Source organism: Sebastes umbrosus, chromosome 9 (assembly GCF_015220745.1).
Source record: "Sebastes umbrosus isolate fSebUmb1 chromosome 9, fSebUmb1.pri, whole genome shotgun sequence".
NCBI lineage: Eukaryota > Metazoa > Chordata > Actinopteri > Perciformes > Sebastidae > Sebastes > Sebastes umbrosus.
In genome coordinates, this window is record NC_051277.1 from 11,536,540 (window position 1) to 11,556,064 (window position 19,525).

The 19,525-nt window shown below is 38.7% G+C and overlaps 1 protein-coding gene across 2 annotated transcripts; it reads right to left on the minus strand.

Annotated features, from left to right (window-relative positions):
- Nucleotides 1–362: 362 nt before the first annotated feature.
- On the minus strand, nucleotides 363–17,692 carry npm1b (nucleophosmin 1b). Of its 2 annotated transcripts, none has more exons than XM_037781179.1 (11): nucleotides 17,586–17,692; nucleotides 17,202–17,284; nucleotides 15,265–15,384; nucleotides 14,851–14,944; nucleotides 14,201–14,292; nucleotides 13,941–13,999; nucleotides 13,725–13,797; nucleotides 8,036–8,134; nucleotides 3,279–3,374; nucleotides 3,106–3,184; nucleotides 363–1,111 (listed from the first exon to the last, which is right to left on the minus strand). In XM_037781179.1, the coding sequence occupies exons 1-11, from the start codon at nucleotides 17,632–17,634 to the stop codon at nucleotides 1,068–1,070; spliced, it is 888 nt and encodes a 295-aa protein (XP_037637107.1). In that variant the 5' UTR covers nucleotides 17,635–17,692; the 3' UTR covers nucleotides 363–1,067. The 2 variants fall into 2 exon arrangements, with proteins under 2 accessions (XP_037637107.1, XP_037637106.1); XM_037781178.1 differs by having other exon boundaries at nucleotides 3,110–3,184; nucleotides 17,586–17,691.
- Between the last annotated feature and the right edge of the window lie 1,833 nt (nucleotides 17,693–19,525).

The window sequence follows — 19,525 nt, forward strand, 5'->3', positions numbered from 1 at the left end:
TTTTGCAACCAGAAGTGACACGAGAGGGTGGAGCTAAGTACAACTAAACACTGAATAAGACATTTTTAGGCGACCAAAAAGGTTATAATTAACTTTCATGAACTGAAAACACACTGAAAGAGTTAAAGTTGTAAGATGAAAACACGGACAACTCCCAGACTGGACAACTCTGTGGTATCGACCTGTCAATCACAAGGTAGCCACGCCCTAAAGCATCCCCTGCTTTATGGTCTATTTGACTCTAAATGGGACCATAATTTACTAAATGAACATCATGCTGTATTGAAGAAGACTTGAAACTAGCGATTGAGACCATAAACTCTAGCTTACAATGTTTACTGAGGTAATAAATCAAGTGAGAAGTAGGCTCATTTTCTCATAGACTTCTATACAATCAGACTTCTTTTTACAACCAGAGGAGTCGCCCCCTGCTGGCGATCAGAAAGAATGCAAGTTTAAGGCACTTCTGCATTTGCTTCACTTCTCAGAAACGGAGGTTGCCGCTCGGGTAGGACAGAAGGGCCATGTACAAATATTAGCAATGACTAACTTGAATAGGTTCTGATCTGGTCCGTCTCTGGCTCTGAATACTTGAATTATGTTGTTGCCAATTTACATATCTGTTATTTATTACAGCTATAAAAAGCTGCAGGTGCAACATTTATTGCCTGCAGGTGGCGCAAGTGTTAAAATTGCAGCAGCTATTTCTTTCCTGAAGGGAAGCAACATAGACATCTGCAGGTCCTAATTGGTGGTGCTGTTACTTTCCTTCCCTATAGGTGGTGCAGATTGGCATGCGATGAAGGGGACAGCTTCCCCTTGTGGAAAACCTGCTAAACGTGAATGAGCGAGTTGGTGAGTGAATTACAAAACTAGCTCCAGGAGGTGCTTCGCATCTAAAAAAAAAATGACGACACATGAATCATTAACGGCTTCACCCATTTGTCAGCCATAGTCATAGTTAGCGATGATGACATAATAAGGCCAAGTAGGAAATCTCGCTGACTGTGCCTTTAAATGTCTTGCAGGATGCAAATGTTTCAAAGTAAAAGGTTGGTTACTTCTTCTCAATCTTCAGTGTTTGTACAAAACTCCAAAGGTCCTTGACCACCTGAGGAAGGTACGGTGAGAGAAGAGGGAGGGATAACAACAGAATAGGAGAAAGAAAGAGACAGAAATTATGAATCTTCCAAATGAAGTGCGATACAGCATTAGACATATGACTCACTTTTACTCCAACATGCTTTTGTGCGTCCCGCCTGCTGTGGGAACGCTGAGTTTAGATGGGGCTGTTGGGGAACGACGAGGGGTTGGGTGGGGGCAACAGTACATACCAGAGTATATGACTAGGTGCTCCAGGTCTGACAGATCTCAGCCTTGGCTGATGAAACCAAAGCACTTCCACAGATGTTTCTACACACTGGGATCAACAAGCTCCCCCCCAACCCAACTCCACCCCCACTCTTTTCCTTGTCCACCCAGCCCTCGTGCCGGTCTAAAGAGCTTTCACCTGCTCTCATAACTGTACAGTTAACATTTTAACACGGCAATGCAATCACAAATGAATGTTCAAATAGTCCTTTTCAAGTGGCCGCCTTCTTACAGATGCTATGATACAGAAAACACGGCTTTACTATCCGACACACTGCCTACAATCATTTAGTCTGAGGTGATAATTTGAAGGGTTTTGGGTGATTAAAGCTGCAGTTGGTAACTTTCAGCAAATATGAAAAAGTTATTTTTATAAAACTGTCACTATATCCTGACAGTAGTGCATGAGACAGATAATAAAAAAAACATGTTCCTCTGTGTCCTCCTGTGCTCCTAATGGTATTGCAAGATTTCACTGCACAGCCAATCAGAGCCGTCTCTAACGCAGCTGCAAATCACTGCTCGCGAAACTCGCAAACTTTTATCGAAGTGTGAAACTAGGCAGCAGTGATCAAATATGAATCAATATTCTGTTACTGTAATGCCTATTTCTCGCCTCAAATGTTTTCAGAAATATATTTTAGTGTACCGTTTAGCTGTAAAATCAGAAAGTTGAAAGCCATGTTGACAACAGTCCAGGCAAAAACAAGCACCGCTCACCCACCGGAGCAAACTTCCTCATTTTACAGCTAAACAGTACACTACAAGATGTTTCTGAAAAACATTTTAGGTGAGAAATAGGCATTACAGTAAGAGAATATTGATTCATATTTGATCAGCGATGCCTAGTTTCACAGTTTGATTGGAGTTTGCGCGTTTCACCAGCAGTGATTGGCAGCTGCGTTAGAGACTGCTCGGCTCCGATTTGTTGTTTTCTTTTGGGCACATTGAAATCTTGCAAATGTTATAAGGAGCACTAGGAAGACACACAGGAGCATGATTTTTTTTCACAAATGATCTGTTTCATGTACTTCTATCAGGATATAATGACAGTTTTATTAAAAATAACTTTTGTATCATATTTGCTCAAAGTTACCGACTGCAGCTTTAATGCATGCTCTGCTAAAACAATGTGCAGGGGCTGTTGTTTCTCTTCTGAAATGACAAGCAGCATTAGAAAAGATTTAAGTACTGCATTTAGAAAAAGCCTCTTTTGGGTTGGTCAAAGGCCTTGAATGTGATAGAGACTGGTACCATCCACATACCACCAGTCCCTTCATTAAGGCTACAAAAGACACACACTCCTGTAAATCACTGAGAAAGAGTTTGCCTTGGCAGGTGTACTCCCATTCCATCTCGAAAGAGCCCGCTTACACAAAATGAATATAATTCAAAGGGAACACGCTGTGCTGGAGAGACTTTTGAGGCATAATGGACAGAGTGTGGTATGAGGACAGTGTGAGGAACAATAACGCATTCCTGGGTATCTATCAAGGCAAAAAGCTCTTAAAGCTTGAAATGAAGGTTGATGTAAATGTATCTGTGGCTACAAACCAGACAACTCCCCAAGTGTTTATGGGACTACATGCATAGATCATAAAAGCAAAAAAAAGCTGGAAATTAATATAAATTGCACATACAAAATGTAAAAAGAAATCTCAGATGCCTCATAATCAGGGCTCTCAAAAACATGTGCAAACAATATCCATAATATATCAAATGACTCATGATTACTTACTTTTTTGTCTGAGATTTTGAAAGCACTCTTCACGTAATTCTCAAACTTCTGCTCGGTCTTCGGTAGTGGTTTTCCCTGATGAAAAAGGCACATTAAATCATCAGCTTAACCGTGCGTCAGACATTCAATTAAGCGAGGTAATTTGCAAAAAACAGGATGACAGCCTTACCTCCTTGGCTGCCGTTGACAACTTGCTCTTAATCTCAGTCAGAGAGGGAGATTTAGACGGGCCGGCCTGGGGTTTGTCTTTTCCTGGGGCAGGTGTCTTGAAAGATATATCAACTAGATAAGAAACACTGATTGATATGTCAAATAGAGAGAGATTTATAGAGTTGTAGATAAGAAGATAACTTCATATCAGGCTACAATATTTCTTCTTTTACTCAGGTTTGGCTTGCTATTACTGTGTATTTTTCTGTGTTCTTGTTTGAACTCAACACAAACTGTCTAACTTGTTGCTGATGAATCCATTTGCTGACCAACAAGCCAGTCTGGACTACAGCCCTACCATGACCCATTTAGTCTGGGTCTGTGTTTACAGGCTTGGCGTGGGCAACCAGCTGGATGAAGATAAAAGCACTAGAAAGGACAACAAATTCTAACCTAATTACACCATCTTTCTTTTTTTTTTACAAATACATCAGGTACAAATTATGGTTTTATTGTTCGCAAGCAGGAGAGGGCAAGCCCTGACTCTCCAATGAGTAATAGAGATGGTTTGTCGAACATGTTTTTCCCTTGATGTAGGAAAAAAAGGGCAAAGTGCAACTCATGATGTGCTTGTTTTTCAATTAAAGTTACGCTGACATCAAATTAATGACTTCCACAAGAAAAAGATTACACTATGGATGGTCAAGACTAAAACAATACTGTCACAAGCAAACCTCCTTTATCATTTTAGGTGACATTATAGGTGCTATCTGAACACATGAAGAGCAGCAAGAGCACTGAACTTAGCGGGGCCCACAGGTGTGTTCAGACCCGGGCAGTCGACGCCCCAGAGGTCCTCAATTAGGAAGAAGTGTCTGAATGTGACACGACAACAACACACACTACACACGCCATACGCCGTGACTGCATGTTACACAAGCCACAGAGCTTGTCCCTACATGTAAAGCCAGTGTTGGAATCCAGTGAAATTGCAGGGTTTCATTGATAGCCAGAGACGCATTTGAAAGAAGAGAGGAGCCATGTATGAAGTAACTCGAAAAAACAGCAAAACCTCATGAGTCAGTAATTGGTTTTCAGTGATTGTCTCTATGTCAGAACACTATATCATTCTACACTGCAGTTATGTAGCTCAGTGGGTGGAGAATGGCACAGATCATTTCAGGGTAAAGGTCTCTATTCCGACTGGAAACAGCATGCATTGTAAATAGGTTTGGATATCTTTTTTTTGTACAAGATTTCAGCAATTTGTATCCTCATTTCTACTTACTGGTTCCAATTACTGGCATTTTATTATTGGAGTCAGAATTTAAAGGTGCTAAATGCAACATTTGGAGTATTCATATTGCCTCCGCAGCTAACGGTGCTAACAGTGAAGACAACGGCAACAGAGCTGACAGTGTTAATTAGGGGGAACCGGAGGGTGGGCGCTACGCTTCCGTTTGTCGGGACGGCATTATCAGCTGGAACCGCTGAATAAACGCAACGTGCGAATATGCACTAAAAGGCACATGCGGCCAGCCTGGTTGTGTCAACAAAGCACGGAGAAGCTCGGATTACAACACGCACAGAGGCAGAGCGACTTCATTCTCTGCTCAGGTAGACATTACTCTTCTATATATTTACATTGCAAATAGTGGTTTGCTCTCGATATTGTATAGAGAATCTTTAACCAAAATATATTGAAATCAAAAAACTGTGTTTATCTTCAGCAGATTTAATTTTAGGCTGCCATAAACGCTGCTTTGCCATAAATGTAAGATGTAGGCGGAAGTGCAGTAGGTAAAAAATGTTGCGGTCAGGAACAGATAAGTGAAATCGAAAAGCAGGTTTCTTAACAATCTCCCACTTGAACTGGTTGTTTGAATAAAAGCAATCAACAAATGTCTTGTGTTACTACTTCAAATACCTTTAGCAACTTCAGGCTTTGAAACCCAGGGTTAAAGACTTGAAATGGTTAAAAACAGGTGGAATGATCTGGAGGAAATAAAATTCTGTCTCTCTTTGGAAAATGCAGTCATCTGTCCCTGTCCCCAAGAGATCTGCATTTTATAGCAGAGATCAAAAGGTGTAAAATGAAGAAAACCTTGACGCACACATACCACACTACAAAAAGAAAAGAGCACATATGCTGCTGGCTCCCGGCCAGACAAATGTACTACGTATTTTTTATTTATGGGAAGCTCTCTACTTCCAAGGGACAGCTGTGGACCCGAAACAGCTGATAAACACACAACGCCAGCGAGCTTTTTCATCTGGACCAGACACTGATTACAGATGCCACGAGACATGGAAGTTAATCACAAGCACACTATCATTTGATGCAGTGTCTTGTCTTCAATCCAGTGCAAACACATGGTGTGACAACTTTGCTCATCAGGTCTGTCCAGAGATGGTAGTTGTCATTTAGTTGGAATGAGAGCTCTGGGGGCCCTCGTCTGGGGAAAACGTCAGGTCACTGGGAACTGACTTTAATCCTATGATCCTTGTACATAAAGGAGTTCTTTGGACATGTTTCATGCACAGCAGGTCCAGTCGGTCGAGTCATAGTTAGAAGCCAATGTCCTTACACTCACGGGAAAAGTAAATAAGCACTAACAAGATAGGCACCTGCTGTAACACATGTCAATCAGTCGCTAAAACAATGACTCACACCCTTTTGGGATAAGCCTGAGTGAAGCGGTACACGCTTTACGACTGTGACGTGTGCTTGAAGGCATCAGCTTCTCCAAACCCATCAATCAGAAGACACCAGCTGCAGGATAAAGTTACTTCAGATCAGCACGACTCGAGTTAGCTGGTTCTCATGTCGAGCCTGTTACACAACAAGGTGCAGCCTCACGCTGGGCTGCGGAGAGGTGAGAACTGCGGCGCTGGCAGCAGATCTGACAAGCCAATCTAATGACCAGTCACCTGCGTTTAGTAAAGAAAAAACAGACATACACGCCCGCTTCCTCGCTCCTCAGGGGCATCTGGAAGCGCAAGCTGCACCAGACATCAAACGCCAGTAATGAGAGCAATTGGGAGAAGGTGTGTCCAGGAAGTGAGGGGTGTGAAGAGGTTGTAGAGAGGGAACAGTTGTTGTGTAGAAGTGGAGAGAGGGGATGGGGGCAGTTGGAGCTCCACGGGCCAGAAAGTTAAACTGGCGGGATGGTTTTCGGCGGTTCAGCTGCCCATCGGCTAATCCCCCAGAGCATTTCAAGAGCCGCTGTGTTATGTCTGGACAACGGCCACTACAGAATTAGCTGCACCCTCCCACACACCAAGAACCTTGGCCCTGGGGGGAATCGCTTCATCACCTCAGAAATTCATCAATCCAGAGGCTCGGTTGTTAACATGATGAAAATTACAGAGCTTTCTATCAAGAAGTCAAGACAAGAAATGACAACTTTCTAAAGTGTGGTGGGTGTGTGAGATGTTGAGCCAGCATTTGCATGCCAACACATAATGCCTCGGGTTTCTGTCCAAGTCATTTTTATCACAGTAACACGCCTTGTGAAATTTGTAAACTTGCAGAGAGGAGCTTGCCAATTTGTATTCCCTCATGTGTACGTGTGCTACAGGGAGTTGGGGGGCATCAAAGGTGGCTGCAACTCAAGACGGCCGGGGTCAGGCCAAGGGGTCGCGGGTTTAAACCTTGCCCCAGGAAACCCGTTTAGAGGTCAGGTGTGTTTGCTTAAAGAGAGGCAGAGATCAAGCTGTGGGTTTTGAGAGGCGGCTGTCCAAGACATTCCATCCAAGAAATTAACTATCAGGTTGAGCTAATTGCAATGTGCATTTATCACATTCCTTGGCTGTGGAATGGGACGGCTCTCCAAGTTTTTGTTTTTTTTTCTCCTTTTTGGGCATGTTTTAATTGTAAAAGCCAATAAATGCAAACAATTACCTGAAGAGACACTTTGTGTCTTCTCAGGCTCAAGCTTGAACAGAAATAATCGAACACAAAAAGAAGTTGTTTGCAGAGGGATTTTTAAAAATTATTTTTTAAGTGCACTACATTGTGTAATGCATTTAGCTTGCAGGTCTTATCATGTTTCCACTTCAGACATACTGTAAGAAGTGGGTGATCCATGGCTGTTTGCAAAGAAGTAAAAGGTTTTACATTTGTTGCTCTTCACTGCTTTATTCTTACGTTAGGTATATCAATCTATAAGAGTTGCTTCTCAATGACGCAGTAGATTAATGCATATCTCTCTGTCTGTTCTTCTTTAAAACTCTCATTTTCATTCTCCACCATTCTTTTATATACTTCTGAAAGTGACATGATGTATTTCATTAGGAATAGAGTTGCTGGGTTTGACTATATTCTGGCGTAACTGCAGACCTAATTAATCAGTCGGGTAATGTCCTGGACTACTGCACAAATCTAGCTATATTATTATTATTATTATTAATATACAGGCCTAGGATGGGGGGTAAGAGGGGCATTATATAGGGAGGGGTGCAATACAGATGCAATATAGATAACAGTTTTGAGATATCTGTCATTGGTTTTCTGACCGGCTAGAAAAACATCACATTATGTTGTTTAAAACTGAAAAATAACACAACAACAACAATGAAACAGGGGTCCGGGTCCGTCTTCATTGCACCTGTAAACCTGTGTTGCCCGTCCAATAAACAGTGATGAAAAAGCTTAGCTGACCCTAATAGCTGACCCCTGTTCTACAGTATAACAATCGGTCAACAAACTAATTATAAAAACCACAAGCCAACCACAAGTTAACAAAGCTGAGCAGGTGATGCAGCCTTTCCTACCTTAATCTGTGGTTTGGCTGCTGATCCTGATGGTTTTCCTGCAGGGCCGTTTTGTTTCACTGGAGTCTTGTTGGGCTTCTTTGCTGAAATCTCTGGGCTCTGAGAAAGCAAAGAAACACAAACAACATTTATAAATAAGACATTCACCAGTATGACATCCCTACGTTTTAGGAAACAGCTCAAAACACCTGTCTGCTTTACTGAACATGTAAATAAAACATGTAAATAAATATGTATATGTAAAAAAGGGATAAGAAGAAAACAAGCAGAACTCTGTCTTTGTATTAAAAGCATCACAGTAAATCAGTGTAAACAAAACCAAACGTGAGATGACAGCAGGGGGCACCATACTGAGGTTAAAAGCAGCTGTACATTTAACCAACTTCATGAAAAACTGCCCTGACTAACTTTGATGTAACTGAATTACACTACTACAAAGGTGGAACACTTTAGATCGCTGGCTAATTACCATATTTAACGGCCCCCTATATATAGTATATATTATCCCTGTTGGTTAGTTTCAAACTGTGGTTCCTTTGTTGTGAACGTGTGACTTTTAGACAGCTCCTCCCTGACATATTATGTTGAAAATTAAAATAACTTTGCCTCTTTGGGGCTCTGGTAGTTGTGTCATGTTGTTTTGAAAACTCGCATATCAAAGCTATAATTGCCAAGCCTCTTTTATAGCTGACAAATTATAATTGGCATGTAACATAATGTGAACCACATTTTGTAGAAGTGTGCAATTGTGGTTAATTTTCTTCAGGCTTCTTCCATGAGGTGTTCATGCTATTTTCATTCACCCCTGTAAAGTTGTAATAGTATGATTTCTGCATGTGTAAACTATTGTTGAAAGCATTTTAACCCATGAAGACAAAAGTGTACATTATTCTACAACAACAAAAACAAGAAGCATAACAGCATAATGTCATTCTAAAAGCTAAAGGAGTAGTGGCAGTCATAATGTTAAAGGTGCAATGTGTAAGAATTAGACACATGCTCCAAACAAATAGGGGGCGGCATTTCACCTCTACTACTTGGTCCACCCAATCTAAATTTACAGTCAATAGTTAAAAATATATATAATATAAAAAAATCAAACTGCTGAAACTCTGAGAGACGCTCAAAATAACTCTGCTATTTTATAATCTTAAAATCGGGATTTAATCCGATTTTATTTATTGGTTTTAATCCAATAAACAAACTATCAAAACGCACACGGACCATGGATGTATTATTGACAAGCCCTCAGTGCAGCTCTGCTTCTTTGTCTTCTCATGTTGAACTGAGGGGCAGACTGGACGCTACAGTGACTCACTATCGCCTCTCGAGGAACAAGTGGTATTACAGGACGGGACGGGTCGGGGCTAGCTGGTTAGCGTGCTCATTTCAGAAGATATCTCTGCAACACAATACATAGACGTCTTTGACATAACTTCAACACTATAACCTCTTCATTCTGTTGATAATGTTAGTTCATTTTTTTTTTTATGTTTTAAACTAGAATTCTGGTTAGATCTTACACATTGCACCTTTAAGAATGAATAGCTTATTCTGATGAAGTATCTCAGTAAAAATGATGTGTACTAAAAATATAACTGCAACCAAATCAGATTTGATATGTAATAAAACTGAAATCATCTCCAAGCAAGCAATATATGAAATGACTAAAGGATAAGACACACTTGGTAATTTGTCACTGATCAGTAACTTATTACCCCAAATAACTTGTCATTGTTATTCTCCACACTGGAGGCCGTCCTGTCAGGTTTCCATTGCTCTCAGTCACCTGCGTAATTACCTTGTAATAGCCGAGGCAAGTACCTGCGTTTCCTGAGCACCAACCCTTCCCTAGGAATGAGCTAGAAGTGTAATTGCCAGTGTTGACATAACTGCTACAAGGCAATTACACATGTTATTTCCTAGAGCAGTGCCTGGTAATAGAAGATGCTGTAAGGCTGTTACAGTGTGGTTGCAAAGCTTTTTTTTCAAATTAAAGGGATATTAATACACAAAGGACAGAACTCAATCAATTAGAGGAATATTATGCTTTCTTTAAATCCTTCATAGATGCATTTCAGTGCGTGTGATTGGTATTTTGAACTCAGAATGACCCAGAGTTATAGATAAGATGATTTCCTTGGGTTTTAGCCTCTCTCCTTTCTGTGTGTATTACCATAGTCTTTCACCACTTTGGTTTTGTTTTGGTCTCTGCTTGTGCCACAAAGTGAAGTACACCACTAAAAGACTTGAAAGTGTAGAATATTTTCTCCGTGACAAGATAAGAACAGAGTTGTCATAAGTGGAAAGCCACAAAGTTAAGACACCTGTCTCTGTCGTAGTAAGCTTTTTTGAATCCTTCAACACATAAATACATTGAAACAATTAGCAAATAAACTGTTTTTTCTCATTATCCTACTTAGTGTCTTCATCTTATTCTCTGTTATGACTAGCTGGAAGTCAGCTACATGACTGTTTGCGGTCTCCATGAATGCTGTACACGAGGTGTAGCAGTCTCGAGGCTTGTGTCGGAGCAGTCTGAGACAAAACCGCAAACTATGATGTTTTTTTTTGCCAGTTTTCAACTGAACAAAGGAGTCTTCTCAAAATACAAGTTAACTCAGCTATCTATTTTTCTAAACATTGATTGTGTTGTGTTCTCAACTCCAAAACTGGCACTGCACGGCGGCTCTGTTGCCAAAATTATGATAATTGTCTCAATTAAGGACGTAAGATTTACTTGTCATGGCAATGCTGTCAAATCTAAATACAAGACACACATAGGCCACATGCCTCAGGCTCTTAATGCTGCAACAAACATCCAGTGTGGTCCAACCCAGGACTGAAAATTATGCAACTCCATAAACGTGTACGCTCTTCACAAAGAGCAGAAAACATCAACACCATGTGACCAAAAAAATCAACACAGGCACACTTTCAGCTACGTGTAGTTAAACCTAAAATTGAACTACGATCAGGGCTTGAAAATTCACTCTAATACTGTAATAATGTTGTTTAACCCAAGGAGCCAAACCAGAACTTTTGACAGTCTAAAATAGAGTCTAAAATAAGCAATGTTTCCAGATTTCTATGGCTGTCCTCGGCCAAAGAAATTTGTAGTCCACTAACACTCATACGATTGTGACGACTAATTTTTGAGTTGATTTAATCAACAGATCTGTAAAACTGAGTTTCTCCACAAAAGCACCACTTTAAATCTTGTGTTTTCCAGAGATGTGCTCATAAGTTTCTTGGAAATAAGTCATTTATCATAAAAAAAAGCATAAAAAATGACTAATCGACTAAAGAAATCTTAGTCGACTAAGACCAAAACGACAGATTAGTCAACTCCTGTTTGGATCAAATACTGTATATCTGATCGAAGTACAAGTAAACTAGATAAAGTAGTTGATGCCAACTGTCCGTACGTTTTGGTTGGTACTTAAAACTGTAATGAGGTTTGGTACAACAAAAAAAGGGGAGAACAAATTATATTGACATATTGCTGAATTAGCAGTCAAACAAATAATAATTGTTCCCAGTCCTACTTTCTAGAGTTTTGTGCTTTTCATTACTAAAGAATGAGAAAGAAAAACTACGGCGCTAAAGAGAAGAAGGGTGAAGAAAGGGATTAAGGTCATGGAGGGGAGGGATACGGGGAGACGGAGGTGGAGGTATTGGAGGAGAAGACAACAGAATAAATCAACAGGTGACAGAAATGCTCAGCTGTCATCTGACCCTGAGGCGAGGATCGACGCTCACGTCGCAGGTATGCGCATCTGCCCCGCTTTGATCTTTTGCCTGGCACAGTTTGCACACTTGGATAGCGTGTTTAGAAAAAAAAAAAAAAAAAAAAAATCACAAACAGACACCGACATAAAAAATGAGGCAGATACACACATACACCCACACACTTGCAAATGATTGTGGTAACACGCAAAACAAGTGTTCAAAGGCAAAGGCCAGGTGCAAAGCTGAAATGGCATGAGAGACGATAAAAAGGAGCAATCATATTAACAGTGGGATGACAGAGGGACAAAGATATGCAGGGTTACAGAAAAAAATGGGGGAAGATGTTTCCCATAACTGGTGTGTGTGTGTGTGTGTGTGTGTTCATGTGTGCTTTTTTGCATATCTGTACTCTAGGTATATTGTTAATGTTTGCAGAATGCGTTCATTTTCGCAAGTATGCATGTGTACGTACACATTTCCAGTAAGTGTATATGTCTACAGTATGTATATATATACCTTTGAGTGTGTGTGCGTGCGTGTGTGTGTATGTATAGGATAACATAGTGCCGTCTTGTTGGTGAGACGGTGAGAATTCAAGCAGATTACAGAGGAGAAATCCGATCATTACGCCACACAGACCCTGTGTTTTACTCGTGGAAAACAGGTGGGTACATGAGCGAACAGGATGAAAAAGTTCCATGTTTTGTCTCATGCAGAAAGGTGGACGGTCAGTGAGTGCAAGAATGGGAAGGGCCTGCTGAAATGAAATGCTACCATAGGATACAGTCTGTGGGAGTTTACATGATGTGGTAGAAACACAAGGGGAGCCGGTAGACTACAGCAACACAGAGGAATTCCTTTTACACGAGAAAAAAAAAAACTGAGGGCAAGCCCTTGGCTACCCTGACACCTGGTGGACAACAGGGGACTGGAGACACTCCAATTTAATTTAATCTGTATAGATTAAAGTTTGGTGATCTACAAGGACTTTTAGTTTGGTTTGGAATTGATGCAACAAAAGGAGTTAAAAACACAGCAGATGCCTTTAAAAATACACAAAAAACAAATCTCACTCCAATCTATTTAACGTTATTCAAACATAATCTAAAACATACTAACGCTCTTTCAATTATGTGGTGTTCATAACCCAAAAGAACAGATGAAGAAGTAACTGAAAAGGAGCATCAGTTCAGACTCATTTTATCACTATAGGCTTTCAAAAGATGTGATACCTAACAAATGTTAATATCATCCTCTTATACCATTTAATGTTAAAGTTGCATGTTTTGTTTGACAAGGACAGAAATGTATCTTTCAACCTGCCTTGGTATGATTATTTGATGGCACTCAAGTTCAAATAACATTGTTTCACCTGCCCATATGAACCAAACTGAACATCAATAAACAGTAGCTCTAGGTTGGCATGTTGTATTTTCAATAAATTCTGATTTAAGTTCATGACAATCACACCGAGTCGTGCAAGTCATAGATTGGTGATATTGTAAATACTTAATTGGTGATGTTTGCTTCTAAGTTACCCAAGTATATTGCTGCATGTGATGTAAAAGATGATACACCATGCTGTAAAATGATACGTATGGTTTATATTCCCATATCCCGCCTCACTATGACACACTACATGGTTTGAAAACTATCACATATTTGTATTTATTGAACCGTACCTGTTCTTCCCCAACACTCTTTTTTATTGCTATGATTTCTACTTGGATTTATTGAAGTTTATACACGACTGACATCGGAATCAGATCATGATATCCTTGGAAAGTGTAAGTCACGCTGAATTTAAAAATATGTGTGTCATGTCTGTGTGGCACACTGAGGAGGTGTGCCTCATAGTTTGAAAGACCTCTACAGTATCCTACAGCTACTGTCAAAATTATTTTGCAGGTACAAAGTTCAAATCATAAAGAAGGAACAAAAAACAGACCAGGCTTACTTTTTTGAGCTCTTTTCCGACGTTCTTCTGAGGCTTCACATCATTTTCATCACTGTCGGCATCTTCGTCATCACTATAAAATAGAAAAAAAAACATTAACTCAGGTAAAAACAATGACAGAGTTGTCTTTCCACAAATGCTAGAATTTTAGGCAGATAAATGTGTTTTTTTAGGCATGCACTGTGACAAGAAATAATCAGTATAAGAAAAACATACTCGTCATCATCCTCGTCACTGTCGTCTTCATCATCGTCAGAATCCATCTTTAGTTTTTTCTACAAGGAGAATGAATCATGATTTCGTCAGAAACACAATTAGCCTATTAACCTTATTTAATCTTTCCATCATCTAAACCTAAAATAAAGTTTTTTTAAAATGATACATCATGATTAGTGTGTTAAAACTGTGTCTTTGGGATAATTTTCCCTCAGAGTTGAAGCAGCTCTGTCGCTAAATGAACACACTGAGGTAGCTACCAATGGAGGCTTCTTCCCCGACATCAGGCTCGCAGGCCGCTTCACTGGTGACGAGTTGTTCTCCTCTTCTTCATCCTCTGAATCCTTCACACCTGCCAAAGCAAACACTGCTTACTGGCACGGCACAGTGATGCATTCTGTTTAATTCAGATTTACCTGGACAGCTCTTGTATGGACTCTCAAACATTACTGGAAACAGAGAGTGATATTTGTCATCAATGAATCAGTGAAATGCCAAAATTCTAACCATTAGAAATATAATCTTTCTCTCCTTGTCAATCGCTGTAGTAGTATTAAAAGCAAAAGTATTTGTACAATCCTTGTTTGTGATTAGTCATAGTACAAAGAGTAGCGCTGTTTTTCTATTTGAAAAAACTTTCTTCTTAACCCTATTCATTTTTACCACCAAAACAAACCGTAAAGAAGCAAATCGTAAAGGAACAAGTTCACCCCAAATTTAAAGTCTGAAGAAATATGATGGACACTTTATGTTTTATGGGTCTATAAAATGAAGCTCCATTAACTTAACTTTACTTTTGATTGATTTTGTGTGGAGTAGGTAAGGACTTCATTTTAATGATGTGGTGAACTGTCATATTTTGTATGCGTGTGTCTGTAATTCTAGAAGAAGAAAAGGCCTTAATACTCACTAACAAAATGCTGCCCGCTGATGTGAACTGGTCCAGAGCCGGACTGGAGACGGAAGGTAACTGGAGGTGTGATCTCAAATCCGCCTAAACTCATCTGGACAAGTAAAAGATAACAGTTACAACAACAAAATCAGCAATTTAATCATTGATTAATATACTATTTGCATCCTTTAATAGGATAGTTTATGCATTTACATTTTTCACTTCTGGTCTCTGTATGCTCCATGGTATGAATGAGTCATCCTTTTTAGCTTTTGCCATTTCACTAAGCACTAGTTCAAAAAAAGATAATTACAAAACTGCTATTATAGATTATACATATAGCCTAATAGATATGGCTTTTCTTTACTTGTATACCATTGAGTAGCCCCTTAAAGGCTTTACAAAATGCTCTCAGTTATGGCGTTCACTCACAGAGGGCAGGACGGACGGTTTCAGGACAACCAGCGGCACCTTGGTCGATTTTCCATCATAAGTGAGGCCTTCGACTTCCACCATGTGGAACTTATCCTCAGCCTCGGCTCCCAGACACACCTGGAAAGCAGCACAGCTGACTCAACACCACCTCCATGTCTTGGCACCATCACTATTGTTCCTGATACCCTTTGACCCGATGCACCATGAAGACTGCAGGTTTTAACAGACAAACTTGTTTGTGAATAGGCCTTTTTCACAGGATATATTTTGACTTGTCACAGTAGGAACAAATAATGAAATTAATGCCTTCTAAATTACATTAAGCTACTTTGATTTTAGGATCCAGATAATTGTGCATGCTGGCTCACTGTCACTCTCACTGGAACACATGAATATTATGGAGCCATCGTTAGTGTTATTAGTAACACCTGTGCTTTTCCTATTTTGACAAGCCAAAATATATCCTGTGAAAAAGGCCTATTCATTTCACAAGCTGCCCAGCAGTATATAAAGTAATTAAATTGTAACAATTCTGCATAATGAGTAGTTTTACTTTTGGTACTTTGCAAGTATATTTTATTTTGATGCTAATACTTTTGTACTTTTACTGAAATAAAATTTTTAATGCAGGACTTTGGAGTGTAACGGAGTATTTCTACACTGCAGTGTTGCTACTCTTAAGTAGAATATAGTATATACTACTTTTTCCACCACTGTTGTGAGAAAGGCCTGGATCAGTAAAGTCTCATCTTATCTGAATCCATAATAATAATAGATCATAATATGTTTGTTGATTAAATTTTATATAATTAATCTGAATCTGCACAAAGTAACTAAAGGAGTTAAACAAATGTAGTGGAGTAAAAAAGAGCAACATTTGCCTCTGAATTGTAGTGGAGTAGACGTATAAAGTAGCAGAATATTGAAGTACAAACACCTCAAAATTGTACTTAAGTATAGTACTTGAGTAAATGTACTTAGTTACTTTCCACCACTGTGTTTGCCTCATTTATGACCTCCTTGCTGTATAGCCTACGTTACTGGTAATCAGTACGGGCTAAATTAAACCTAAAATTGAATTACGATTAGGGCATGCAAATTCACTCTAATACTGTAATAATGTTGTTTAACCCAAGGAGCCAAACCAGAACTTTTGATAGTCTAAAATAAGCAATGTTTCCAGATTTCTATGGCTGTCCTCGGCCAAAGAAATTCTTAGTCCATTAACACTCATACGATTTTGTCGACTAATTGATTAGTAGATTTGATCTGTAAAACTGAGTTTCTTCACAAAGAATCCCACAAAAGCACCACTTTAAATCTTGTGTTTTCCAGAGATGTACTCATAAGTTATTTTGGAAATAAGTCATTAATCATGAAAAAGCATAAAAAATGACTAATCGACTAAAGAAATCTTAGTCGACTAAGACCAAAACGACAGATTAGTCGACTCCTGTTTGGATCAAATATATCTGATCAAATTACAAGTAAACTAGATTAAGAATCTGACCAAGCATTTGATGCCAACTGTCTGTACATTTTGGTTGGTACATAAAACAGTAATGAGGTTTGGAATTTATAATAATAGATCATAATATATTTTTTGATTGAATTTCATATAATTAATCTGAATCTGCACAAAGTAACTAAAGGAGTGGAGTAAAAAGGAGCAACATTTGCCTCTGAATTGTAGTGGAGTAGACGTATATAAAGTAGCAGAATATTGAAATTGTACTTAGTATAGTACTTGAGTAAATGTACTTAGTTACTTTCCACCACTGTGTTTGCCTCATGTGTGACCTCCTTGCTGTATAGCCTACGTTACAGACTGCTACTTCATATGCAACCCTCATGATATCTCCCTTTAAAACATGCCTCATGATTAATCTTTAACAGTTTAATATGCTAGGTGCAACAGAAAGAGTCTTCCTTACTGCTTTGAGTGACAGCTGCTGCTCTGTGTCATCGTCGTCTACGTCAACTTTGAACTCCCGTTTGTCGGATTTGAGGGTACAACCTGCAGAAAACCAGACGTGCAACGTGTTACTAACCTCGTGTTTGTACTTATCTGCAACAAAAACACACACATGCATAGAATAACATTGACATGCAGTGGTTTTACTATCTGTGCCTGCACGCCTTTGCTCGGCTAGCTAACAAAAGAGCTGAATTGGCGCCAGTAAAGGGCTTTTTAGCTTCACTTCCTCCACATAAACATGTTAAATATCTACTTGTGCATGATTACATTGCAGTAAAACTGATTGTGCGACCAAATTTCTTTTTTTTTTTTAAAGGTTTGCCAGAATAAACGAGCTCACCAAACAAGTACATTTGTGGTCTGCTCAAATCTGAGATATCGTCCTCCATCTTTGTTGTGGGTGGTTACACTTCCGTAAACTGGTGTGACGGACACATGGGAGAGCCAATAGGGAGCCAGAACGTCACTGACGTTTTGAAAACACTTGGACCAATAGGATTAAAGAGTGGGCGGGACAAATGAAGATAAGATATAATAAGGTATTCCATGTTTTAAAGGGATTACAAGTATACTATACAGCAAAGAGGTCACAAATGAGGCAAAACACAGTGGTAGAAAGTAACTAAGTACATTTACTCAAGTACTATACTGAAGTACAATTTTGAGGCAAGTGTTGCTCTTTTTTACTCCACCACATTTCTTTAACTCCTTTAGTTACTTTGTGCAGATTCAGATTAATTTTATGAAATTCAATCAAAAAATATATTATGATCTATTATTATTATAGATTCAGATAAGATGACACTTTACTGATCCAGGCCTTTTTCTCACAGCAGACATTTTGACTGTATGTTAAATACTGTTTCCAAACAAGATAACTAATGTAATCATCTCTATTTGGTTGCAACATGCTGTTGGTTCACACTTCTTTTTCCCTCGATATTAAACCTTAAAATACAACACATATGTGCAAATTATATCACTAACTATAGGTCAGTTTTGCAAAGAAAGTCGCTGCATTATTAATCACACTTTGTGACATAATGATAGCAAAATAGGTTATTACCAAAGCCAATAATTTAATAATTCTTTGTAAAGCTGTAAGACATCTGTACTTTACTTGAGTATTTCAATATTCTGCTACTTTATATATGTCTACTCCAATACAATTCAGAGGCAGATGTTGATCTTTTTTACTCCACTACATTTTTTTAACTCCTTTAGTTACTTTGTGCAGATTCAGAATAATTATATAAAATGTAATCAACACATATATTATGATATATTATTATTATAGATTCAAATAAGATGAGACTTTATTGATCCAGGCCTTTTTCTCACAGCAGACATTTTGACTTGTCAAAGTAGGAAAAGCAGAGGTGTTAAGATAAGATAAGATAAGATAAGATATTCCTTTATTAGTCAACGCAGTGGGGACATTTGCAGTGTACAACAGTAAAGGGGATAGTGCAAAAAAACAAGAAGCATCAGCTAACACAGTAAAAAAGAGCTAAACAAAATGTAACAAAATATGAACCATTTAAATAAAGTATAAAAAAAGGAGCAGTATATACAGTATTGACAATAAACAGACTATTAACAAAATTGCACAAGTGGAAAATGATATTGCACAGTGAGAATTACACCTGAGTAGTGCTGATAGGCAGTTGGTGTACAGTAAAGTGCAGTTCTTGTCAGTTTTTGGTGTGTATGTGGTCTACTGAGAGCAGTGCTGTATGCTCTCAAGGTTGAACACTAGATGGAGCTCTTGTAATATAGATTGAGGTTATCCTATAAGTAAATAGCCTATTACAAACAAAAAATATAGAAAAAAGAATTACTATAATAATCACAAATAAATAGTTTGAGTTCATGCATTATCTTTCAACAGAGACTATTATTATTATTTAGTTGTTAGTGCACTATATTCATTTTTAACAGTCTCTTCTGCACTATATTCACTTTTTTAATAGTCCTGTATCACAGCTGTTATGGATCAATAAAGTTACTATTTATCTATCTATCTATCTATCTATCTATCTATCTAGTTAGCTAGAATCTATACTCATAAAAATGTGCAAGGAAGGGAATAACTCATCATGACAAACAACAAGATGGCAGCAGAGAAGGCAAATCATGTTCACATGTTTGATTATGAAGTTGGCCTTATAATTAGATAGAAGTTGTTCTTTGCACAGCCACCAATTTTCTGCTTATCTGAAAGGTCTTTTATACAGTATAGTTTGTATCTTCCGAATTTGTAATGGCTTCTTCAATAAG